The following is a 27,290-nucleotide window of genomic DNA, read 5'->3' as shown; positions in this document are numbered from 1 at the left end:
GGGGCTTTGCAGCGCGGATCCCGCGGCAGACGGGGCGAGGAGGCAGGGAAGCACCGCGGTTTCATCTCCGCTCCGTACGACCCCCCACAGGCGCTTCCCCGGCCGCCTCGGTCGCCCACCTCGTGGGCTGGCAAGCAAAAAGCCGCCGGCTGCGGGGGCAGCAGCCGGCTCCCTTCTCCCGCTGCCTCCCTGGCGCTGCCCTGCAGCGGGACCCGGTGGGCTCCTCGCGGCGCTCCCCCTTACCGTGGCTCCGGCTCGGTCAAGCTGTCATCAGAGGGACCGGGAATCCCTCCTTGCGTGGTACCTTCACCAAGGTGAAAGGGGCGTCTCAACAGTGCCGCGGGTACTTTCATCGCATTAAGAGGTTCCCCCCCACCCCCTCATCAAGGCAAAGCCTGTACTGGGATTTCTGGATCAGCGCTTTCAGGCATTTCAGAAGGTATTTTTAAACTGTTTCAAAGTCAGGCAACGCTAAGAGTGGAAATAACACCAAAATTTGCGCATACGGATGGCCCTCTGTCACCCAGACCAGCTCTGCAAGCCCTATACGCCATTAGGAGTCGTGCTGCCATTGCTTGCTAGTCTTTACATTTTCAAACTCAATTCAAAACCCCAGACCAGGGAAGGAATCACACAGATTTCAGCAGGCTTTGGACCCTAGACTCTTGGAACAAGTTTCAAATTCCAGCAGCCTTTTGTTTATCCAAGGAAGATAAACTAAGTGGCCTGCTGAATACTGCATGGGTTTTCAGACAAGATCTGGAAAACAGCAGGTCTTTGCTCAGAAGGGACATTAAACATCCTGTGACACTTTCCATGAGAACAAAGATAAACTGGCACCTTTTCTTACCCTTCCCAAACACTGTCGCCAGACAAGGGCTGCCTGGTTCCTGTCTTTCACCCAGGGCCTTGCTGCCTTTCAGCACTGCTATAAAGAGCAAGTGCAAAGCTCCCAGGAGCGCACAAGCAGAGCCAGAGGAAAGGGTGGCTGGAAGGTGTTTGCTACAGTGCTCTTCCAGGGTAAGTTCAAAATCCTTCAACGTAAGGAAATACACACAATTTGGGTAAGCACGGCAGCTTCAGGGCGGATTATAAATTGGAAAAGACTCCTCTTTTCAGATGACAGAGCAACTCTGTACAGGACAGCGGCGTGAGGTGTCTAGGAGAGGCGGGTCTGCAAGTGCTTCCCTCTCCTGCACACTGTGGAGTGAAGCTGTGTGCTGGGCAGCCCACACCACCTATGCACAGCTGCCCCAGCACAAGTACTCCCCCCCCTACGGCTCACAGCAGCTGTAGAGAAAAGGGGCTAGGCTTTCCCCACCAACTGTGCGGGTTGGTTTTCTTGTTCTTGAACAAGAAAAAAGTGCAGCTCTTACTTTCTTGGTGAGATTCTGATTTTTTTTTTTTTCTCCTCTTTTTTACAGTTCTTTAATATTTTGGAAAGATTTTAAACCTTACCTGGATTAAACCGTGCTTCATGTTGAAAGATTTTCCTCGCCAAAATACGCTGCTAACGTAATTGCAAGAGGCTTTATTTGTACCGTGTAACACTGCCAGATAACAGACAGCTCTGAACAAGATGGCCTGCGCATTAAGCTACCAGTCAAGAGGCTGGGGAGCTCAGCATTGCAGCAAACTTCCTCTGCAAGTCTGGTTGGCAGCGTCCCTGTGACAACTCCCCATCAGCGATGGGAACGACAGTGGTTATCTACGTTGGCTGCTGACATTTTGACGTCTGGGTCAACACCAGGTAATGCTTTCCTCTCTGTGGTGTGGAAAGGGTACGGTCAGAGCACCGCAGAACCACATCGTGTATTGTGCATACCAGGAATACACGGAGAGGCAGTAACACTGCTCATACTCTGCTGACCTGGCCATTGGCACTGTAACAGCTTTAATAGCACACTTTTGTGCTATTTAAATTTTATATAAATTCATTTTCAGCACTGAAGTATCACAAACTAGATCTCACCAAAACAATATGCATGACTTTATTTGGCTCTTTGGAGCAACACTCTAACAATAATAGAAATACGAGGTTTTGGTTTACGTTCAAGGTTTCACACATTCATGACAGGCTTCCTCTTGTCACTGCTAGAACAGATTTCTCGCATGCAAGTTTCAACTGCTGACACAGCACAAATGATCCATTGCACGGCTCCATCTAGCAGTTTGACAAGCAACACAGTATAACTCACCTGTAACAGCCTTAATCCCTCCAGGGTTGCAGGACTATGCATGTTGCTCCTCTAGAACTGCTGTAATCACGGTATCAAAGAAGTACATTCCCTCACCTGGAGCGTCTGACCAGGCAAAGACAACACATCCGGGAAGGGGGTTGTTTTGGTTTGGTCCCTATGCAAAAAAGAATAAATACCTTTACATTCTTTTACACTTTCCAAACCACAAAAATAATGAGAAACTACAACACTGTGGAATTTAATGGGTAAGATAAATGCTTTTACAGTTTGGAGGATGGTTAAGTGCCATGGTACAGTTGATGAATGGGTATGTTATGCATGTATGTTCTTTAATTGAACCTTTATATACAATTACCTGTGGTAAACTGAAAACTCCACTATCCTTCTTCCTCTGCCCTCTTCTTCCACCTCCCTGATACAGCCAGCCAACAGTACAGGATATACTGTAACTGCATGCTGAGAGTAACCTTTTCAGGTCTTTTCACTAATGTTTGGATCTACAACCTCTGGCATCCTATAGCCAAGGGGACACAGCTTCCCCAACATCTCTGGAAATTAAGCCAAAGACATCACAGGCTGAAGAAACTGTAGTCCCTATGGTTCCCTCAGTTCCCCCTCTGCAGCTACAGGCCAAATCTTGTTGACTCCAAGGCGAGAATGTGAAGTACTCACCACTTGTGAGTGGAGGCTCCTTTCTGAAGGTGAAGGCAAGCTCTGTTGCTTACCGACATACAGAGCTTCAGCAGAAGATCAAAAGACTCTGATGAATTCCTCAAAACATGTGGCTGTGTAAGTCATATATGGAACCTGGGTTAGAAAAAAAGAGGGTGTGTCATTGTTATTCCATGGCCTCCTCACTTTTTCCATGGACATTAGCGATTCCTGGAACATAAGACCATCATATGGCATCAGACCAAAAGATGCATTTAAAAACAGCCTTGTTTCTAATGACACCCAGAACTAGATGCAGGTACGCCTTGCCACCTATTTTGCCTAATTGAGCATATCATCTTCCAGAATTTTTGGAAATTTTGGCAGAAATATCCTCTTTCTTGATATAGACTAAGTACAGGCAGATCAATACTTAATATTAGTTGTACAAGAGTTCATCTCTTGTTCGTCTCCCGTTAGTGACTACAAGGTTCCACGTTTCAAACTTCTTGCCTTGCTGCTGTTTATCTGGGGTATTCCTTCTAGTCTGTCATTGAAATCCTTGATCCGAGCTCACGCAGTAAGATTTATGGACACATTTTGATGCATGTATTTTACAAAGATCAGCACTCCAGCTTGTCAGAATTTTCCAGTGCAACAATTTTTCACTAGAAAACACAGATTCACCAAAACAAATGTTCTATGGAAATGTGGTTCTGCAGCTATATAAAGGCAGGAGCTTTAAAAAAATCTTGTCCGTCAAATGACTTTCCCTTGGCAGCCTGCTAGGCTTCCTGCTAGCAGGCTTTTTTGATGGAAAAAGGGAAATTTCAAAATGTCGAAATTTCATTTCACATCAGAAGAAAAACTTAATTACATGTTGGAATTTTTCACAGCATGGGAATAATAAATTTGAATTAGTTGTACTTGGAAGCAAGCCTTTGCACGGCCATTCCAGTCTCTCTTCTATATCCACTTGACGACTGTGGACCAGAGGCTCAGGCTATTTCAATCCATACAGGAATCCGACACCAAATATGGCCTGTAATGTTGCTCTAGTCTGAGGAGAGCTAACTAGTTCCATGGCTCTACAACTTTTCAGGGCATTATGTTTTTGTTCTCCCTGCTGCATGATGAGTATGGCTTGCTGTGCTCTTCTGTAGAGCTGGTGTTGCAGCTTATCCTGCTCATCATCAACACCCTTGCCTGAACCAACTCTCGGGGAAAAGCACAAGCTAAAGAAGGCTGAACTGGGGTTCAAAGCCTGAAGGCAGCACGGGTCGTCTTTATCCTATTCCCCAAACGAGCACATGATACCAAGTAAAAGAAGACGGTGAACCCCCACCAATTCTCCACACCTCCACGACACAGAAAACCAGTCACTTGGCAAGAAGTGACCGTACCTCAGACAAAACTCTGGCTGGCAGTTGCTGGCTGCTGGGGCTTTCAGCGAGAGCTCCTCACCCGTCCCAGGGTATGCCGTGCCTCCGGACATTTTTTTCCCTCCAGCTCACCTGTAAAATGCACGGCTTAACAGCTAGGACTACGTTCAGTTCAGTTTTTACTACCTAATTGTTGTATTTGTTGCATTCACAGGCTGGGGGAAGAGTTTCTTTGCTTTAAAACTTTAAATAAAATATGCCCATTGATAATATCTACAGCAAACATTTACAGAGTTAAACACAGAAACTATTGTCATTCCACCCAGAGAGAAAGTTACAAGCATCAGAGATTTCTGATTTATTTGGAGATGTACCAGATTAGTTCCAGGCGCACTTATGCAACAACACAACCTTATAGCCAATTTATTTTTTAATTTTTTTTTTTTTCACTCTGTGCATGCACAAGGTGGGGTTCCCCCCCCCGTTTGTTTGCTTTTTTCTCTCTGAGTTAAGCATATGTGGACAGAGACCTAAACCAGAGCCAGCTAGAAGTACATCAGAAACTATCTGCTCTGAGTAGCAAGATATTTTGGTAAATATTACGATGTTGACTCTCTACGGCCTTGCATTTCGGTATCGGCCTTGTGGCTGCAAAGCTGGACAAACTGCCGCCACTCTGACACCGAGCGGTTCGGTTCCCTCTGGCCACACAGCAGTGTCTAGGCAAGGTGCCTCATGGGTTCTCAGTGAGGTATTTTTAGCATGGAAATTCAGCAGCCCCTTGAAACGAGAAGTACTTTTGAGAGACAGCCTTCCCCAGGGAGCCGTGGGGCGCCCAGAGGTGGGCAGAGGGGCGCGGGTGCAGGCTGGCTTGCGGCTGTGCTCCCCCGTGCGGGTACCGCCCCCGCCTCAGGAGGGGCAGGGGCTGAAGTTGGGCTGGTGATGCCGTCTGGTGGGAAAAACGGCATCAGTGCCCGAGCCGTCTTTGTGCCGCTGCTACCGTTCGGAGGGAGAAGGCTTGAGGCATCATGCCTTCGAGGGCTAGCAGGTCAGCACAAACCAGCCCACTCACCTTCTCACCAGGTTTTCCTGCTGTAAAACCACCCAGATGCTGTACGAGGTCTGGGGACTCGGCCGGGGACCTGCGAAGCGTAAGGGCCGGCAGCATTCTCGTGTGCGTGCACGCACACAGGAGTGCTTTCAGGTAGGCCTAGGTAGAGGCATCCTTCACTACTCTTAGGTGATGAATACGTGTCTGCATAAAGGCTTGAAGCGGAATCTTACCTGCTCAAGACACGAAATTTAAAACAGTAGAGAGACATGAAACGGTATTATCTACCATTTAATTGCTGTAAGACTAATGCTGCTAATTTTATGACTGACGACAGAAATCTATCAATGAAGAAATTGGTTTCTGATTCAAGCCTGAGTAATATTTTACTAATTAAGGTGTTTTGCTTGTTTGTTTTTAAAAGCAGCTCTCTGATATTTGTGTATTCAGCCCTTTTTCTTCTTTTTTCTTTTTTTTTTTTTTGTGGCCAGAAGTTCCCCTCACCGAGTTGCCAGTCATATACCATCACCTTCTTACCACAGCAGGGTAGGTGGAAAGGTCAGGGACTGAAAGGGAACTGACTCTGAATTATCTTCTTTCCTTTAACAGGTCTGCAAGGCAAATAGGTTAGAAAAGGAAAAGCCAGTTCTTATCTTAACTCTTGTGAATAAAGAGATTTCAATCGCCAAGCCTAACAATCTTCATACATAGGAAAGAGAGACTTCTAGAGTGCCTTCATACCAGTCATCATGGACTCCAGAGTGGTATTAGTAACAGTTCTTTTGCTCCTATCCTGATAAAAGCACTTAGAATTCCAGGGTTGGTATCTGAGAACTTTATAGTAGTAATGTGATAAAATGAAACTTAAAATAAAAAACCCATAATGCTGCGAAGCAGATGTTCACGGAAATCTGACAAAGAAGGTTTTATATCCCTTTCAGGTAAGGGAGCCAGAACAGGGAGGTAGGTTGTATGGCAGGTTAAAAATCAAGCTCCTAATAGTGGAGAAAAATATCAGAAATTGAAAAAAGAAGTCTTCCTGACAGAAGCTAAGCTGACCTTGATGATTCTTCCCACGAATAAAAGGTGAATTCATTTTCAGGGGTTGGTGCCTCTTTTCTTCTGCTTCATTTTTTTAATGCAGTTTCTTGTCCGATGAGGGCAAGGGGTGGAGGGGAGAGAAGACTCGTACGAAAGTTCAGTTCCTGAACATTTTCTGTCCTACCTGTAAAAGAGCAGTTGTAGCGTGAGACGGGTTATGGGTCAATCTGCAGCCATCATCAGAAAGCAGCTTTAGTTTCCACCTCTCTTCCCCCTTCAAAGAGCTGGCAAACCAGTGATGCACAGGGAGTTGCCACACCGCACAGGCAAATCTGCTGGAGGGAAGACTTCAAACCTCCTGTATTTGAAGAGAAGGGAGAACTTACTTTCTAATCTAAAAAAGAAATGACTAAAACACTGGGAAGTTTGGGAGTGGTTTTGGCTTATCTTGTAAACATTTCTGGATTATTTTGTGCACAGCCTTTTGTAGCCAAGTGCAATATGCTGAATGCTAGCTGGGCAACAGCATGCTCCACGCTTAGGACATAAGAACAGCATGTATTTGTTTACTTATTCAAATAACACTAGGGGTGAGGTTGCTCAAAAAACAAAACAATTCTGCTAAAAGGAACTAAAATTTCTTTTAAGTACATTCAGAATTTTGTGATTCATTTAGCCAGCCAGCTTTGAAAATGGAAGTTTGTTTAGTTTTTTTTGAATATGTGTTATTCACAGTTTTTAAAAATATAAAAAGAGTAAAAATAACTTTCAAATACAAGCAAGCGTTCTCACAGTTCAAATCGATTCCAATGATAATTTTTTATTTCGATCTCCAGGTGGAGCCTATGCAACCTTCTCAGAGGAGAAGCGTCTCATAGCTTCAATTGCCTTGCCCCCATCATACTACTGCATTTCACAAAACAGATGTTCACAGACCACATTACTGTGCTGCCTCAGTTGCACACTGGACTGAGGGTACACTGACAATCAGGATATTGATGGGGTAATGCCAGTGGGAGGACAGAGGGGGCAGATTCAGCAGCGTAGATAGAAATACTATTATCTCAACACAGTATTACATCTGCCAGTTGGTAATGATTTACTGATTTACACAATACTACTTCGATTGCAGTCTCCCAGCTGATGCAACTGTTATAAAAGCTTGTAGGAAAGAACCTTTAGATCAGCACATTTTTCCTATGGGCTTGAGGCATTAATTTCCTGATCCTTACTGGCACACACATATGCCCGCTTCCACCCAGCCTAGCCTTTGCCTTGGGAACTCCTCCAAGCTGAGACCAGCTATTTTATTTTTGTGCAATTGGCTAACATATATGCATGCAAAACAAAACCTCGAACAACAAAAAAAACAATAAAGTCACAACATACCAGTGGCCGTACCATCTTGTTGCTTGAAGCACTGATGTCTCTGTTGCAACAATCTTCTACATTATCAAACTGGTGGCTGTTCTTGATGAGGCTCTGTCTTGCTCTAAGCAATTTTCCTCAATGCTTTCAAGGCAGCAGAGAGTATGTATTGCCTCGCAAGTGTAAGTTCCTCTCACAAAAGAATTTAAACCAAAAAAGTATGCCACTCGGGAAAAGAAATAATTCTAAAATATTATGTGAGAAAGTGGTAACACGGTTAGCTGAGGTCACATCCTCATGGATGGGCATAAAGGGAGATCTCAGTAACAAGGGTAAACTCAACTCCGTACACAGGTTGCCAAGGCTGCTTTGGTACATCACAGCATTTGTTGAAGGGTAACTTCTGCTTTGTACTAGACACAATGTTCAGATTTGCTCAAACTTTGAAGTTTGCAGAGGGGTGGATGAGTCATCCATCCAAAAAGCTGGAAAACAGTGAAGCTGTCAACTTCGAAAGACACTTGTGAAGCTGGAAGTGCCCGGATCATCACAACAAAAAAAGTAAAACCACTTAAGAACAGGGAGTGACATTTGCTGTTTTCAGTACAACATGATGCCATTTCAGGCTGTTTGCCCTCCTTCATTGCCTTACATCAAACCTTTAACTTGGTGCCTCGTAGTTGCATCTACAGTGTTTAGAAATAGGCAGGACCAAAGCACTCTGCTCTGGGGTCTCCGCTGGCTGCACCGCCCTGCACCCCACCATTTGTAAGCAGCTTGGGGTTTACCTCAGGGGAAGCTGCAGGAGGCTGCTGACCCCTTGCTGCAACCAGCTGCTTTGCACAGCTGCACACAACAGAGCAAATTGCTGAAGGCCAGCAGAAAAGAGCTGTGTTTCTGCCAATACGATAGAACTGGTTTTGATGTAAAAAAAAAAAACCCAAAACAAAACAAACCCCATTCGGAGGCCAGTACATCCCCTACTGTGTCTCTCACGTACCGAGACAAGCAATGTTTGAGACCAAGCTATTGCCTGCACTAGTCAGCACATCTGCATCTACGATAGCGACCTAACACTTCAGCGCGCAGCTTGCTGGGTACTTCCTACAGGGGTGCTCGACCCAAGTAATAACCATTAACTGCTTCAGCTCACAACCACCCAGCCGCACCCTTCCTTCACCTCTGGGTTTGGAAAACACGCTGCCTGCCATTCTGTCATACAACCTGACCTCTGTCACCCATCTCACACTGGTTGCACTAACAAAGAACTAGTTTACTGCTTACCCTGCAGTGCCCTTCCCATCTTGTCCACGTCACCCCAGAAACCTCTAAAGGTGATGCTGCCATGTCCCTTTCCCAGGCTCACTAGCTTCCCCTCTTGGGAGCCTCAGCTTTTCTTCACTCATTTCTTTTCCACCTCTCCAAGTGCCAGTACCTCCTCTTGCTTGAGGCGAATCTCAATTCCCAAGGCAGTTGACAAGTTCTCTTAACTTTTACCATTAGAACCACAATTTTTATATGGCTTCTTTTTGTTGGGATTTTTTTGGGGGAGGCAGTAGGGGAGGTTTGAAAAACATTCTTATTGCACAGCCCCCACATCTCTTTTTTTCTCTCCAAAAACTCTAATAATCATGCAACTCCTAAGTTCCAATCAGCACCAGTAATACTTAAAGAATCAGAAACCGGATTCAGTTTTTAAGTTTAAACATGCATTTATTTTCCAGGACATCCTAGAGATCAGATGTCCTCTACCTCCCAGGTTCTGAGCGGTAGCAAGACACAAAACAGACTGTGGTCTTTTTCATAGCCTGTATTTCATTTAATCCCAAATTCAAAGACACCTTGTACTTTAAAAACAGATCCCAGTAGAAGAATTCATCCAACTGGAAACGATCGTGTATGTTTATTTTGTCATCAGTTCAACCCCATATGGTTTTCCCATCTCTAAAATTCTGCTGTGTCCTGCCAAAAATCACTTGCAAGTATCTTGTGACGGCGTAACGGGAACATAAGCGCTGATAACAGTGAAACACCAGGACACCTTTGCTGAGGTTGGAATGCACTGCCAACACCCCACTTGTCCTCAAAGTCAGATTCTTGTACTGCCCCCACACACCCCACGCTAGTCTTCTCTATCAAATCTGATCAAGTAAATACTGTATCTTAGTCGTCTCTTACTCTTCAGCCAGCATTAGCAATTTTTCCCCAAGAATTTAGTCCAAAAACTTTACTTTAAAACATAGACCCTTCTTCCTACGTGATGTAATTAGACTGTCTGTGAAAACCATTAAAAACTGGGGTTTCTCGGCAGGGGGGAGAGAATGAGGAGAGTAGCATGTGTTTCAACAAAAACAAGTGTTCAAGTCCAAAAGAAGCAGAACTTGGCACGAGCCATCACAACTGAAAGCAAGGAATTCCACTCCTTCTGCTCCAATTTACCTCAGTAATTACCTGAACGTTTCAGAAGGAGAAGCTAGATTAACACAGCCTAGCTCATTAAGAGACCTCATCTATTTATACCAAAACAAGTACTTTGAATACATACTAAATCTGCAAACTCACTGATCTTCCTTAGGGAATTCTGCTCCTTCACCCTCACCATTCTCAAAACAAAAAGATCCAAGGATCTGGGTATTTCTAGGTTCTTGATACAACTCTTCCATAGCAGTGCAACAGAGCTTTGCTTGCTCAAACTTCCAGTCTGTACCAGTTATATATAGTAAAGGTTCATCTATATAGTCAAGTAACACTCTTGAACTGTTTTCAGACTCTTTAGATACCTCTGGAGGAGGAAGTGGGACAAAGAACCCTCCCATCAGATGACTGTAGACAGCAACTGGATACAAAACATAACCAGAAAAAATTCAAGACAACAGCGATGCTCTTAGAACAGCCCCGAAGTGCTCCCCTCTATGGCAAAAATATCGGAACAGTGCTAGAAATCAATCACACTGTCATTTGTCCATTACCTTAATTATGGAGGAGGTACATGGGAGGAAAACAAAAGTTGGGATTAGCAAAGGCAGGCAAAGCCTAAAGGTGAAGCAGCAAGTTGCAGTATTAGCAGATTCATATGATGGCACTGGTGGGGAAGGAGAAAAAAAGTCAACTGTAGGTTTCAAGGTAACAAATATTTTTGCAGTAGGCTTTTCTCCCTCAGGAAAGGAAGAATTTAACTTACAATGTCATTTTCCTCTTACACCGACCTCCTCTAATTTCTCCTACTTAGTGACTTCTCATAACTCTCCATCCTATTAATTTAGTTTGTTAATATTTTTCCCAACCAAACGTACTCATTTGTGTAGTATGTACTTCAGGGTATTTTTTTTTCCCAGTCTTAACTATGGCAACTTACCTATGAAGCATTTTAAATTTCAAATCAGCATTTTGAAGTTAAAGGTTTACCTTGTGCTTCTCTTAGAACTGCTGTGATCAACTTAACTGGCAGTCCCTGGAATCTTACAGCTAATATTAGGGCTACCAGAATTGCACTTTCCTTCTTCAACCACACAGCCTCAATTTGTGCATCTTTCATAGTCAATATGTATTTTCCTGAATGACTCGCTACGGTTTCAATTTTTTTTTTTTTTTTGAGGACTAGAGGATTTTAATCATAAAGGAAGTGCTATTTTCTTTTTTTCTTCCTTCACGTAACTATAAATGCTAAGAATGCAAGAACACTCAAGTGATACATGTTCCCATATCAAACTCCCTTCAAAAATTGACCATGGAGAAAAAGATGGAATCTTTTTCTGAAACAAACAAATCCACCCCACAAGTTTCCCCGAGCTCCACTGCTTTAGCAAAGCATATTTATATTGTCGATGTTATGCTTCCCTCTACGGTTTATCATAAGAAGTGCAGTTACCTCTTAACATTCTGAAGTCTTCCTTAAAAAAACCCAACATATAAGCCAATCTTTAGTTGCAGGCAAAACTTAGCAAATAAACGTAATGAAAGTTTCATTTTGTTCGTGAAAAATTAAGAGGCACTGAGCAGAACTATCCCCACTTATCTCAAGCTCAGTATTACATGAGATATCAACTACAACGTGCTAATTGTCTCACGTTGTAGTTTACAGTCCAGGAAAAGGTCAGCTTCAAGCAGGCAGAAAGCTGCAAAGACCAAAGCAATGTAACAAAGAGTAAAAAGCCATCAAGAACCAAAGAATTATCATGGAAATAACTAGTCACGTGTGTCACAAAACGGTGTTATGTATTTCATATAATTGATTTCAAGAAATGAATTCCACAGATACATTAAAACCGTCAAAACAGTAGTGGTCTTTATTTCCATCAGACAAGTTAACACTTCGGTTAATATTAATTTATTTCAACATTTGGGAGATATGGAAATTAATTACTATTAAAAAAGTGAAATAAAGCCCCTTCCAAAAAGATCTTGGATAATACATGTGTCTGAATTTTATACTGTCCCTCTGATGAGCCCTTTACATTATGTGACATCACATACAGTTTTGCAAGACAAAATATTTTATGGACTGTTTTTCAGCCTCTGATTTGTGAGCCCTCATGGTGTCTAAGAAAAGCAAGTTTATACATGCTATGCAACAACCTAAGTACATAGATTTCAAAGGGGTCTCAATTCAACTGGAAAAAAAAAATCTAGAGAGGTCCACAAATAAAAAAAAAGGTAGAAAATACTGTATTGGAATAAACACTCAAATCTTAGTGTCCTGGAGGGAAAGTTAACATTAGTTTAAAACCAGAAAATACATTAGTCAGTATTTTTCTAATTTTAGAAACTGGGCTTTGAATAATGCAGCTATCAGTTGTTTTTGATTAAGATCAAGTTAAAAATTCCAGACTACAGAAAAGTCTTCAAAGAAATGAAAACAAATCTCCTCCCTTTGTCATCTAACGCCAAGTATGTACCATATAAATAACATCTGTACTACAGAACTCTTCATACAGATCAGAGATTTTCAACAGAAACAGGATTTCATTTTAGTGTTAAGCCAATAACTAGAATTTTAGTTCGCATCTTGTTTAAAATTTTTAATATAGAGGAGAATTAGTCCTGCAAAACTAGTTAGCGGTCTGTTCCTGTTGCAAGTCACGACTGCTGAAAAATTACAGTCTTAACCCCCCTGCCAAGTTTTCTCGCAGTCTTGCCAAGAAACCCATGTAGTCACAGAAAGGTTGTATCTTTTTTTTTGGGGGGTGGGGGGGTGTTAAATAAAAAAGTGTCTCATCTAATGAGGAAAGGAAAGGCAAAAAAAAAAAAAATCAATGACTAGTTTTCACAGTAAAATGCATCAGCTTTGTAGTTTCATTTGAAACCAAGAACAAATCATGAAACGTCATGAAAATAAGATAAAAAAATCTCCTAGAGTGATTACTAAATGAAGTTAAAATTACCACACTAATCAGTAAACCCCAGAAGAAAAGCAGATGCCTCATATCACAGGTCCTACATTAAACAGTATCCACTTTTTAAAATAAATCCATAAAATCTGGATGTTTGGCCACTTTGCACATTTTTCCCCTAAAAAATACAGTGTACAGAAAAAAAAAATCTTGTTATTCCCAGTATGAATTCTGAAGTAGAAGCTCAAAACCCAGAAGTTAAAGATCAGCTAAAAGGATTTTAAATTATTTACAAATCCAGCAGGTAGAACTACCATAATGGCTTCATTTCCATCCTTGTAGTGGCTTTCACTCTTCTCCAGCAGCATCTGCAGTAGGAATCTCTTCAGACAGCTTCATCACTGGTCATCTGTCATTTTGAGCAATTCTAGAAGAGCCCCAACAGCTCCAAAATAACCCTTTAAACAAGGCAAAGGCAAAAGCAAAACAAAACCAATCAAAAGCATGAGCATGTAAAGTCTTCAGTTCTGTTCAGGCAAGTAAAAGACCTTTCTTATAAGATTAGCCCTGCTGTGCCAAGTATTTGCTACATCTGAATTATGATTTAACATGATCTTGTTTAGGTCCAAGAAAGGACCTTATACTGGGAGAAATCTTACACAGCCAAAACTGTCAAAAAAGAAGAAATTACAGAACAACTATAATGATGCTGTACTGAGGCACGGCAGTTTCCATTACGAACATTCATCTGACAGTCACCTCAAAATTATGCTTACAAAAATTAATTCTAGCTGAGGTTTATATACCAGACCACGCAAATGAACATTGTTGGTATTAGGGTCAGAAAGCAAAAATAAGATTTGCGGCGTTTAGCAACAAATACCACAAGATTAGTGATCAAGCCAGGGAGTTAACACGGGATATTTTCAAATGAATTTGTAATGAAATTATATTTATGCAGAACTTAGTTTGTGCATTCACTTCAAAGGAATGGCATTGAAATTCTCCCTTTTAACTTCACCAAGTCAAGAACCACAAGATTTTTGTACTTACAAATAGAAGTTCAACATATATTTCTTTACCTCATGTTCCAAAAACAGAGCTTTCAGCTGTCCCTTGGACCAATAATCCATAGCATATGCTAGCACCTTCATAGAAATCATATTAATTCTGAGAAAGTTGCCAACAAATACCACCTTGTCGATATTCTGTAAAATTGAAAAGCAGACCAGCAAAAGTTATATTCAGCTACATTATTTGCCTCATTGAACACGTAGTTCTGCCTCCTCTATAAAGTTAAATGGGAATTTTGGGTTACATTTAAATTCTCCAGACTGAAAAGTAAAAAAAAAAAAATAATTGCAGCAAGGAAAAAAAGAAAAAAAAAAAAAAGAAGTGTTATTCCAAAGAAAGTGAGAGGCTGATATCACAGATAGTGAATATTTGCTTAAAAGCCCAGGACCTTCCCAACATGAACAGGATTATGAGTCGATTGTTGTTTTTTGGGGGGTTTGGTTTTGTTTTTTTTTTTTAAATTGTATATGATGTGACTGCACTGAAGACATCTTTTCCCCCCACTTGTTAAATGAAGCAACTTTTCAGAGATCACTATGATTATTAAATCCAGATGGAGAACCTCTGAAGTGTATCTGAGAAGGATTATGTTAGAGATGGGAAGAAGCATCTTTCATTATCTATTATCTGGACTGTGGTTCCATTTTCAAAAAGCAAACAAAAGATGGCCAACATGATACTTGACACGTATGGTATTCCTTTGTTTCAAAGCTCACAAATTCAGTTTTCATATAGAAGCTTGATTTTTGAACAATCAGCATTATGCTGTCAGTGAGAAAGCCACACGCTATCCTTACTTGTGTGCGCATCAGTGCACGTAAGCAACAGTTCTGGTGCTTAAACAATGCCCGTAACTATCTTACCAAGCCCAGTTTTGCCTGTTATGCACAATAATGCACTTGCATTTTCAATCGGTGTACCATATGATGTTCACCATACACTAGAATTGGTCTAGAAGATGCAGTAGGAGGCCAAATCCTGCAGACACAAGCTTTTACAGGAGTCTTGAAGGAGCCCTAGAAACGTATCTTCAAGAGTCCTCTGCTGAAAGTTACCAGCAAAAATCTGCATAGAGGCTAGAGTTACCAAGTGTGACCTCTCTAAAGTCATACAGCTCTATAAAGCCCAACACTTGGTTCTGCAGCAATTACTTTGCTACAGACCGCAGTTTTGTCGTGTCCAGTACTGTGCATGTGACATACCAGAGAACAACCTCACCTGAATAATCAGTATTGGAGAGTGCTGATACCCAGATGCAATAATTCATTTATCCAGTCTCTGATGACTGAGTTACATGCCTGATTGTCCTCAAACCAAACACATCAACACAAACTTTATTTAAATAATTCAGGTTTATAGTCATCTATCCCCTTAGACTCTGCAGTTACCTCAGCATGCATTCATACTCATTCCTAGGAATTTATATGGCTGAAAACAAGAACTTCTCAAATTTCAAAAGGCTGCTATTAAACATGGCCAAGAGCACTTTGCACCCTCTGACAAGGCAGTTTTGTCTCTGAAGTAATTTCTGACAAAGGAGGAACAAACATGTAACTAATTAATTTCCTGTAATGCAATACCATCAAATGGATTAGAATCTACATTTGAATTTCATTTTAATGAAATTGTTTTTTTTTATTTTTTCTGAACATACACACGAAGCTACTTGTTACCAGAAATTCAAGCAAGTAGTATCTAACACTGAGTATGAAAATTACTGAAAATTTTAAATCTAAAAATACTAGTCATATCTACTGGAATAGCGGAGTGTATATCAACATGCAAAGTTCATATCAATTTTATTTTTCAGCATTCCTTGACTTGACAAGGTTAAAAATTATGTTAAAGATGTAAAGTTTCCTAGATTTTTGAACTGAACTAAAAACAGCTTTAGCATTTTTCAGGAGTCGGAAAATGAAGAAATGCTACTTTTATCTCTTAAGGGAGTCTTGCCAGCTTACTTTTAAATTGTTCACTGCTGAAACATTCAAAGCTGAAAGACAGAAGTCCTAAACTGATGAAGGGATGGTGATGAAATGCTTACTTAAGCTAACCAAATTACAACATCCTGGAAAAGACATGCACTCTTCCACTCCGTGGGGTCTTGCTAAATTGTTCAACTACCCTGCAGTAGAAAGCTATAGTATAGCTTCAATACAGTATATATAGTATATGCACATTTGCCAATTTAATTGAATATGGGAATCTATAGCAAAGATGCAATAAAAAAAATTGTGCACATATTTTTGCAAGAAGCCTTGTTCAGATGCAACTTACATGTTCTGCTAGTAGTAAAAGTATAAACCAGGGAGACTGGTTTCCTTTATGCAGTTCTGCTGTGCCTAGGACAGACTGTTTCAAATGATGTGTAGCCAAATGGTTCCAGACTATGGAATTTTTCTACCCTACTGCCAACTTTGTGCAAGCAAACTTTGCTTTGAAGTTCTGCAGACAGAATATTTCATTTATTCCCCAGCCTCATTTTTTTCTTGCACACATGCAAGTCATTTTCAACACAGTATTAAAGCTGCAATCATGGGGGGGGGCAGGGGGGAAAACCTCCCCAAACTTACCAAACTCATGCTTCAGGGCATAAACAGATTTTGTCAAAGAACCTAGAAGTGAGCTTCACCATATCCCTAATCTAATACATACAAACTCATACACAAAACAATATATCATCTTCAACTTCTTTTAAGCTCTTATTTGGGCATTTCATTCGTGAAGCTTAGTGAAAGTCAGAGCTGTATCTCCCAAAGGCAATTTAAGTGTCTAGATTATTTAGCAGAACGACAGCATTACTTTTTTACCCTGAGAGCAAGCTATCTGGAGATTAGCTGACTTGCAATGATATATCATGTCTGAAATCTTTTTTAATAGTATGTAAAGGTACTAAATGAAGGGTTTTTTTTTTCTTCTAAAGCTACAAAATAAATTTAGTTCTGTTGGAGAAATTCTACTTTGACATTGTCTGGGAAATGAAGAATACTTCACACATCAATCCACATTCCTCCACAAAATTCTGTGGATCGTGTCCAGTTTTTTAGTAAGCCTGCCCACAAAACAAAGATGTTAGGAACTTCTTCACAATGACTCAGAAGCGTTAGTTTCATTAGTAGCCTATTTCCTCCTCTGAATGCATCGCACATGGTTCCCTGCCGCAACTCTCCATGCTTTGATAGCCCTGTACAATGCTGCTTGAACTCCATGCCACAAGGCAACACTGTAAAGAAGCTGAAAGCAAAGAGAACACTGAACGAGAATCATCCTGACTGAAAGAGTCAAATCGCAAAAGAAATAATGTCTGTAGCCACTTTTGACGATGAAGGGAGGTTGTCAGTGGTATTTGATAGGGCCATACACTGAGACTTGTGCTGTTCAACATACTTTAAAAGTGCTCTAGAAAGGAATATTAGCAACAAACATAACATTTATTGGCATACAAAGTTATTCAGGAGAGTCAGAATAAAAAATGAACAGCATAGCAATGCTGAAGAGACTTGCACTGAGTGACTGAGGAATAAAGTGACAGATGAAGTTTAAATTTAAAAAAATGAAATTACACAAATGGAAGAGGGAAGAGAGAGAGACTTCAGTATTCAGACACAATGATAGGCTCCAAATTAGCCACCACCACTCAAGAAAGACCGTGGAGGGACTGTGGATGGTTTCTAAAAAAAATGAGCTCCATGCTCACAAAAATAAAATATTAAGAACTGTTAGTAAAGGAACTCAGAACACGAAATTTATCAATATACCATTACAAAAATTCATTGTGCAACCACACTCTGTATACTGCATGAAGATCTGATCATTCGATCTCAAGATTAGAACCATAAAAAGATTAAAAAGACAAAATGAAACAGTAGAAGAGAGACAGAGTGTCTTTTTTAGGAGAGGAGACTAAGTATTAGGACTTTCTGTCTTGGAAAGACCAAGAGAGAGATGTGGTAAAGCTTTATTAAAAAACAAAACCCACCAAAAGCACCAGTGATGAATTATTTGCTATTTCTCATAATGCAAAAAGCTAGATAGGACCCAATAAAGTAATCAGATGGCAGTTTGGTGAGTTTTTTGGTTTTCTTTTGTTGGGGTTTTTTTTGCGGGTGTGTGGGTGTGTTGTTGATAAAAAAAAAGCAGCACTTCTAACCACAGAATGCTGTGGAGCTAAAAAACATTAATGTATTAAAAAAATATTAGATAAATTCATTGATAGCAGACAAAAGAGATTAGCTACCATGTAACAGTAAAGGAAGCGATTTGCAGCTCAAAACAAGTGTCTAGATGTCCAGGGTTTTGGGGTTTTTTTAAACTGCTGGAAGCTGGAAAGGTGTATGAATGGATCAATCCATCCATAGTTATCATGCCTAAAGAAAAGAATGTAACAAGCATCTGATAGGAGTTTGAGGCAGGATAATGAACTATATTTTTCTTCTCTCTGACCCAATACAATGGATCTTATATCTATCAAAACATTTAACACGATACACAGTTTGAACCCATCATGCTATGGAAACAAGCCAAGCAAGATACTATTTAAAAAAAAAATCTGTCATGGTATAGTAAGATCTGTTAATAACTACGAGGTAATGGAGAGTATCAATTTGGATTACAAAGGTGTCAATATCTACATATTACAGCTTGAGAGCAACCGAACAGCTCTAGGCATCAATGGTTCAAGGAGATCTTTACAGTCAACTTTCCTCCCCTCTTCCCTACCTTTGAAGCTTAAAGTACCTTACACTTTGCATCAAAGCATACACATAATGCACATCACAAGAGTTAGGACCCAACGTTAAATATATGCATATTTACCAAGGCCAGTTACACACCTACTATACCAGCAATTTGCATTTTTGTATTCGATAATCTTACTACGTTGTTTCTAAAGGTTTTAAGCTTATAGTAAATAAGCTGTCTTACCTCATTCAATGCACACATGCGAGCAATAGAACCTATGTTGTTGGTGATGGTGACCAAAGTAGCTCTGGCCAAGTCCTCTTTACTGATGGAATCTCTCTTTTCTTTACTCATCATATGGCCAAAGCTGTGTAAGGAAGATTATTCCTTTTAATACGAGTTATTTCAGAGCGCTAAAAGCCTTTAGAAATTTTATCATTTAATAAGCTTTGCTCGGATTTGATATCCATCGATTTGAGACAGATTTGAACATGTGAAAAGGGCTCTCATTGGAAAGGCAGAACATGAGCAAAGACACTTCTTCTAAAAAACTGTAATTTAAATGGAAGCAAACTACATCAAGCATTGCTTATACCTGTTTAAAAAAAAAAAGAGTAAGAAGTAGGTGAGAGATCCAAGGACAGACCACATGATGCACTCAGAGTGACATTTCCACATGGACATAGTGCATAGTCCAGGGATTACGCACTCAGTTCAGCATGCACAGTAAATTTCCCAAGGAACTCCTTAAAAACAGCTCAGTTAATACGTACCTTGAGGCTACAGCAGACCCTTGAAGGCCAAACCGCTCATAGTCTCCTCCATAAATATCTTTCACCAGCTTATCCACATTGGTGCTGTCGCCTTTTGCGGCCATTTCTAGTGCTTCTTCAAACGTCTCGCAGCCAGTCAGCAGACAGCACAGGCCCAGGAACGTTCCTCCTCCAAGACTAGAAAAAGCACAGTTCCTTCAGACCAGCAGCTTGAACCAGCTTTTACCACAGCTCTTCAGACTCCCGGTTTCAACACGGTCTATACAGCTACCAACTATATCTTGCAACTCCTCCCTCAGAGAAGCGAAGACAGGCACCCTAAATTGAGTTTCTATTTAACACAAATGTCATCCAGCATGGTTTTAACTGAACCACTCTTAACTCTTTAATATTTAAATAGCATAAATGATGCTAAATAAAGGGTTAGCTGAGAATAAGGTCTAATCCAACACCACAGGTGTCAGTTTGCTATTTGTAGCACTCTAGCAAGTTTTCCTTGTGCAAGAATAATTAGCCAGGAGATCACTTAAGTCAGTGATCAAAGCTAAATATCTATGCAGGGGCAGGCAGCCAAGACAGATCTTGTCCCCCTAGCCCATGGCGGGAAGCAGTCTGGTTGGTTCCGGTTCACAGCAAGGCAAGCATCAGCCCTGAATGTCTCAGCCCTCCAAAGAACTCTGAGCAAGGAGCAGCCACTTTAATATCTTGCACGGGCTCAAGTACAATATTTAGTGACTATATAAATTTAGCAGGGAGTATTTGACTGTGCATAACACGTTGCTAACTCATTTCATTAAAATTCTACTTTGGACTCTTCAGTCTTCACAGACATGAACTTCAACTTACAAACCTCTACATCCTTCCTCGTTCTTTCTTAACCCTTGAGAAAGTTAGCTTATTTGCACTGATTGCAGTCACACCGATCGGAGCCACTGTAAACAAGAGGATCAGTGAGACACCACACTTGCACTTCACAAAAAAGCACAGGAGGTCAGACAGGAACACCGTTCAGTCAGTGCTCTTGGATTATTAGGCAAGTTTTTCAGAACACATCTAGCAGCACTGTAATATATTCAGTATCTGAACAGTAGGAAGCTCTGCACACCATCCACAAGACAGTATTGATTTCATCATCTATAACAAGTCAGCAACCCACTGCAGTCACGTTTTTCCTTTCACAGTGGAAAGGATCAGAAGCACATCTACAGATATCAAAAGGGCTACGCCTGAAAAACAAGCAGAATTGCAAGAAAACCAATACCTTTTCCATTCAACTTGCGTTCATCTGTATTGTATACAGAAGAATGGCTCATGGCTACCACTGTGGCAAAGATATGCTCTAGATAAGGCAACAGAAGACACATACGCAGTCATGTGCAGTATACAGGAGAAACTTTGCACTGAAGAACAGAATGCAGCTTTGGAAAGAACTATAGCAAATCCAAAAAGCTTCTTTGGTTGTTGTTTTGGAAGGGGATTTTTTTAGGTTTCTGGTTTGGCAGTGGTTTTGTTTTTAAGATTACTGAAAATGAAGTATATATCAATTTATTTGGCACGTATGAGGAAAAAGCGGGATAGATTTATTGGTATTTTTACTACTAGTTCTGAATGTACACATTTGTAACTAAAGTGATTTCCTGTAAGTAAGCACTGTTGCCACATCTATACAGTAAACTTAAACATGCCTCAGGCTGTTTTTTGGCCTTGAGAACAAAATTCTCCATCCACACTACTGAACTCCTGAATTCCTAAACAGAGCAGTCACATCTAAATCTCCTACTGAACATAGGCCAGAGACCATTTCAACTCAGCTGTACCCTACAAATCATTTCAGAGAGCACTAGCTAACCCAGGCTGAAATCACGCTGAGGACAAAGTAATCAGATTCTATTCGTTACACGCTGGCATTCCTTGATTTACCAGCATGGTCCAAAGACTAGTACAATCAGTAAGGAAACAAGACATCTAGTGAGATTCCTCTGCCAAAATCCAGTAGTAGCAGGTAATTCTACAAAGTTTTCCTATATCCTGGATACATCCTAACTACTAAGCAAGAGGTTTTTGTTTAGCCCAGACGTTTTTATTTCACTGCTCTGGCTGTTCTGGGGGATCAAAGCAGGGGAGAGAAGATTCATTTACTGGGACAGCTTTACTTTGGTAATTCACAGCAAGGGATAAGAAGTAGGTAAGAACACCAAGAAGAGACTAAGGCAGCTCTAAAGTTGAATGGATCAGTGGTTTCCCTGATGTAGACTCCCCCTCTGAAGGAATCCTAGGATATTTCCAGCCTTGCTACTGGTGGGCTTTTAAAAGAAATAGGAAGACAAGCACAATTTGGGGCTGCACCTACTAGTCACACTGTCTGGTTCTATCTGTTCCATTATTCAGGAGAAAAGAAAATATAATTAAAAGAACATAGAATTAAATTTACCTGGATCCTGTGACTCTCTTATAGTTGTCCTTAGAATACACAGCTAGAATGCTGACCCCTGAGCCTATGTTAACCAGCAGCATAGGATATGGATTATCAAGGCAGTAAGGCTTTTTCTGGCACTGTTCAGGATCTGTAGGATTTTCAAAATAATAGCACTCTGGTTGGCCATTGAAACCAACAGAATCAACATAAAGGAGGCCCTGGATCAAACAGTCCAATTCATCCAGTTTATGGAGTTGTAGATCAGCAATCTGGAAAACAACAACAATAAATTAATAAACAAACATCTCCCAGTGTAATACAACCCTGAGAAGGACAAAAGGCTCTGCTTTGATCACTTTAGTAGTAACACATTATGCTATTTAAACAGTACAAAGATCTGCCTAAGCATGAAGTCCAAAATAAAAGCAGTTTGCTATCTGCCCGACAATGGGTACCTCCCAAAACAATGATGTGCTGCGCAGTAATGTCATTTAGTTCCTTTGCCTTTGAGATATTTCCTGCTCTGCAAGCAGGAAACATTTCCCCCCCTCAGTATTCTGAAGCAATAAATTTCTTTCCCCTCATCCCCATCCCAAGGGGAGCTGCATTCTGCAGCTTTTGGACAGTAGCTGACACACGCCTGCACAGCAGCAGTCCTCAGGATGCAAAGCGCTTTAAGTCATCATCCAACTACATTTCCCAGCAATTTAATGAAATAGTCAATAGAAGCGTTAAGATCAAGAAACTTCACTTAAAGAACAAGATAGTTAAAGCCTTACAAAGTGCACATGCTTATGTTAATCTGTATTAAATATGCAGTGGATTATGCTTAAAAGACTTGCATTTTTTTAGTATATGTCACCAGTAATCTGAGAGAGCTATTTCTTTAAATTTTAATAAGCACTTTAAAATGCCTCATGAAAAATAGGGTATTCCCAATGTTTGGTGAAAAACAATATTAAAAAACCCAAACAAAAATATTGTCAGGCCCATGCCCCCAGCAAAACGTTCATAAAAATATAACTAACAGAAGGCAGAAAAACAATTGTAAGAGCTTAAAAAGGACATTACCTCTGAGATCTCACAAGTCACCCATGACTGTACTTAAACAGACATGCCTACTTGCCATAGCATTCTGTTTACTAGAATTAGAAGTCACACCCCTTTCTTGAAATAGGATACAGTGACAATCTGCAGAAAGTCTCCTTTCCAGATGACATTGAGCATAGACTTGTGTTAGGGAGAAAAAAATAGTAAAGTTTGCCTGTCCAAACCCTGAGGTCATTTGCATCCTCACACCTGCAAAGTAGGTCTCACCTAACTCCACTTTCTAGCAGAAAAAGCAACAGGGTATTAGGAACAAAAGGGAGTTATACAGAACTGGTTCTCAAACATTTGCATATTGCAGGATGTTTTTATAACAGCTAATGGAGAAGATTTACAAGGCTAACTACCTCCTATTTTTAATTCTGGAAGCTATATTAAGCCACTATAAAGAGCAAAGATATTTCTGTGGAACGGGCATGGCCAACAGGTTACGTTCTTTTAAGCTATTTAAATCTCTCCCCTTAAGTTTCTTCTCTACTTGTACATAGCTCTAACTTGCCTTAACTGAAAGCCATTCTACTCTTTGGGTCTGGCCTTTTGTTATACTTGCTAGTCCTCAGATCCTGGAACTAGAGAAAAGAAATAAGACCAAAAAAACCCAAACCATCAGTCTCAAAGACCTCAATATAGATCCAGTTATTCATAGGACAAGAGAGACAGGTGGAGATAATTTCTCCTTGTTTCAGTATTTCCTCCCGTAACTTTTGCAATCTCTTCATATTTTTTTCTTGGTTACCACATGGCTATGCAAATTACAATTACAGAAATGCAGCATAAGAGACTTGAACCATTTAGCCAGCAAATAAAAAGAACAAATACAAATCGGGAGAAAAGGTTTTTAAAGAAATGTTACAAAAATCTTAAGGCTACTTTGCAAATATCTTGGATTTCAGCAATTTCTTGCTGTTAAACTGAGAGGAAAAGCTCCAGTCAAGAGATATACAATACAAGGCATTAACATAATAAATGCTTCATGCACTCTATCTCACAATGGACATTGCATGGAGCCCACTAAGTCATGACTCATTAGAGGATTTATTTTGTTAAAATCCAACTAATGTTGCACATAGCTAGTCAAAATAAGGAAAGACTCTATACTAACCATGATTTCTCTCTAGGTTATGTGCTGTACAGTCTCAATTTCCTCATCTTACTATACAAGCTAGATGCGGCATGACCCAACACAATCTAACACAGGTACAGCATGGACAAACAAACACGCTATGAACCAGAAGCCTGCTGTACAAAGACAAGTCATTAGCAGATTTACGGCCCCTACTGTCAAAACCTCTATTCTCCCATAAGCCAAATACCCAGCCACAAGCTGCTTTTGTCTCATCCTTGTTACACTTTTATAAACAGGTAAGCACCAGCGAGAGACCCTGCAAGACATGAGCAAGCAACGTAAATCTAAGAGTAAAACACTTCTGGCATCAGTGCAAAAACACAGATAAAATCCTTGTTTCTACAGACTCTCTAGTCAGCCCACCAATTTTGTAAGAACAAAAGAAACTAATCAAAGGTTCTTTTTCAAGCACTAAGCATGAAAGTTTTATTAGGTCCAGCCCTCCACACATAAAAGACATAACTAGAATTTGCTTTGCTTTTTATAGCTCTGTGCTATATTTAACAGCTGATATACTGTAAGCAGAAAAGCCCTATTACTGCTTTCTTTCATGTATGATATTCATAGCAGACCGAAAAAACTATTTTCCTGCGTTGTTGCAGCAGTCTGGTTTTCATTTTTGGAAGGAGCAAGACTGGCATCAGTATTCCACGTCGATCCGCCTTCAGAGAACTGCGAGCTCTGCAGCCACCAGACCTCTGAGGCTCCAAACAGCCCAGCGAGCCCCCACTGTTCTTGTTTCTAAACACAAGTTAGGGCACAGTTGCAAGAAATGTAGTAACCCAGTCTTGTACAAGAAGCCATGACAGAGCCAGGGTCGATTCCCAGTCCCTTTCCCTGCACATAGAACAGCTCTTTCTCTATTCGTTTCTTTGCTCACAATGATTCAAGCAGCAAAACTGCATCACAAAATAGATGTGCCTGTAAACATTGTAACTAAAGTATGAGTAGGCAAATGTTTTTTTCCGGTGCCACCAACTGACCTACCACACTCTACTTGTCCTCATCTTTCAGCTGTTCAAACCACCTCTCCTTGCAGGAACTGAAGTTTACATGCAAAAATGCAAAACAAAAACAGGAGCTGTGTGTAGAAGCACGTTTTAATTGGATGGTTTTCCCAGAACTTTTTACAAAATGCATTTGCAGATATTTTCCAGCCCTTTACAATCCCTAATGTAAGGGCAGACAGCATAATGGTCAACTTACGCTGCTCTGCACTCCTATAACTATATTCGGCACAATGCCTCTCTAGAAAAGTTGTGTGTCAGGAAGTTGTGCTATGAGAGGAAGAACTGCAGAACAAAGTAGTGTACAGGACCCTGGAGGGAAAATTTATGATGGTTACAGGGAAACCATACGTACATTTTTTCAAAGAACAATTTTTCTGCATTATAGCCAGAGTGTAGAAATTCCTCTTTATTTTAGACTGTTTTTTAAATACCAGGGGAGGAGAGGGAACAAAACACTTTGGACCTCAAGGAACTCTTCAGGACCATCAAAAGGAGGGACTCAGGACTTTAACCATGTTTACAAGCGAATGCAACACAGCAAGTAGTGAACACCTCCCCATGACAGTTCACACTCCTGCAACAAACTCCTGAAACCCAGCTGATTTCAAGGATACACAAAAGGTCTGTTGTTACTGTGTACAGATGCTATTCTAAAGAGAATGAAAGCCCACCTCTTGTTGTACATTTGCAAGAAATGCTGGAAAACGGTACTGCCTGTTCAAGTTTAGGGTTTGGTTTTTTTTTAAAATAACATGCATAATGTCAAACAATTTTTAGCTGTATTCAAGTACCAGACAGTATAAAAGGAAAAAAATGTGGTACCAACTTGCTGCTGCTTTGAAGTATGGAAGTACAGAAGTCAAAGACTTGTGTCATGTTTGTTTCTTTATGGGTGAGTAAATATTTCCACCTCAGCAAAGAAAACATGAAACAGCCCAGTCCTCTAGAAGTGAGCTGAGGGCAGCCATGACATATGCAGCACAGTTGAAGCCTAATGGATCAACACTGGTGTGCAGACATCTTTTCAATGAAGCTCCAGCTCATGAAAGATTTCACCCAGTTTGAATTTTCACACTGTTACTGAGTTCTGGTGGGCGCAGGAACGTCCAAACCGAGATGCAGTTACAAGTTCATCTGTTTCTTGGACTTTCAATCAGAAATAAGAATTTTCTTCTGTAAGAAACTGTTAGGAACATACCGTCTTGCAAGTTTTTAATTATCAACTGCAACAGCCTCATTTACTATATCACTCTGGCTTTTATATGCCTCTGGGCAATGTTCCAGTTTCTATTTCTTATGATAGCTTACAGTCTAACTTTTCCTTCCCTCTCCTTCCCATTACCTCTCCTCCACTTTCATTAAGATGCACTTTGCTTCCTTTATGTTTTGATTGTCTTCACCTCAACGCCCAAACCTGCTTCTTTTTGAGCTCAGATGAGGTACTCCCCCCAGCTCATTCCACACCCTGAGGCTGGGAAATATCCACTCACATTGAAACAAGACAAAGTCTAATGCAAATAAAGGGTAAGCCCAACATTCTCTGAGGCAGAAGACGACAGACTCCGCACCAGCTTTGGGCAAAAAAAGCACTAGTCTGGGATCCTCTGCAGAGGATCTGCCCTCTTGCCCAGCTAGCTGTAAGGATCTCTTCCCTCTCTTGACAGGAAGAAGATGCACATTGCTTCTCCCCATTCCCTCTGTAGAGTTTCCTAGCTTCTTGTGGTGGTAGTAACAGAAGGTATCATCGTTACTTCACCCGTTCTCTGGATGCCACTTTCAACTCCAGCCCAGTCTACACGCTACAGACCAGCACCTATGGCCTGAGCAGCAGTGTCCAGCCTCCTCAAGCAAGTGAGGTGCAATAAAATTTTAGTGTCTTATGCTAACCTAGAGTTACACAGCTTACTCATTCTACAACACAGGACAAATGTGTTGTTTAAACAAGTTTACTTGTTTTAAGATGAATACAGTCTACAAGTCATCCACAGGCATTCGGTTCATACCACGAAGTCAAGCCTTAGAATCAGCTAATAACTGGCACATGGAAATCACTCTCCAACAGCCAAGCCTACTCTTAAAA

The 27,290-nt window shown here is 40.7% G+C and overlaps 1 protein-coding gene across 2 annotated transcripts in view; it reads right to left on the bottom strand.

The window, feature by feature from the left end:
* Positions 1-11,958: 11,958 nt before the first annotated feature.
* Positions 11,959-27,290, bottom strand: part of PANK1 (pantothenate kinase 1) — a 49,267-nt gene continuing 33,935 nt past the window's right edge. For both annotated transcript variants that reach the window (XM_009320134.1, XM_009320144.1), the window contains 5 exons: positions 21,983-22,236; positions 19,552-19,728; positions 19,022-19,145; positions 14,107-14,232; positions 11,959-13,482 (listed from right to left, as the gene is read on the bottom strand). In XM_009320134.1, coding sequence (XP_009318409.1) covers positions 13,423-13,482; positions 14,107-14,232; positions 19,022-19,145; positions 19,552-19,728; positions 21,983-22,236 — 741 coding nt within the window. In that variant the 3' untranslated portion in view covers positions 11,959-13,422. The remainder of the gene's footprint in view (positions 13,483-14,106; positions 14,233-19,021; positions 19,146-19,551; positions 19,729-21,982; positions 22,237-27,290) is intronic.

Source organism: Pygoscelis adeliae, unplaced genomic scaffold (genome assembly GCF_000699105.1).
Source record: "Pygoscelis adeliae isolate BGI_AS28 unplaced genomic scaffold, ASM69910v1 Scaffold190, whole genome shotgun sequence".
NCBI classification, from domain to species: Eukaryota; Metazoa; Chordata; class Aves; order Sphenisciformes; family Spheniscidae; genus Pygoscelis; species Pygoscelis adeliae.
This window is presented reverse-complemented; position numbering and strand designations above follow the sequence as displayed.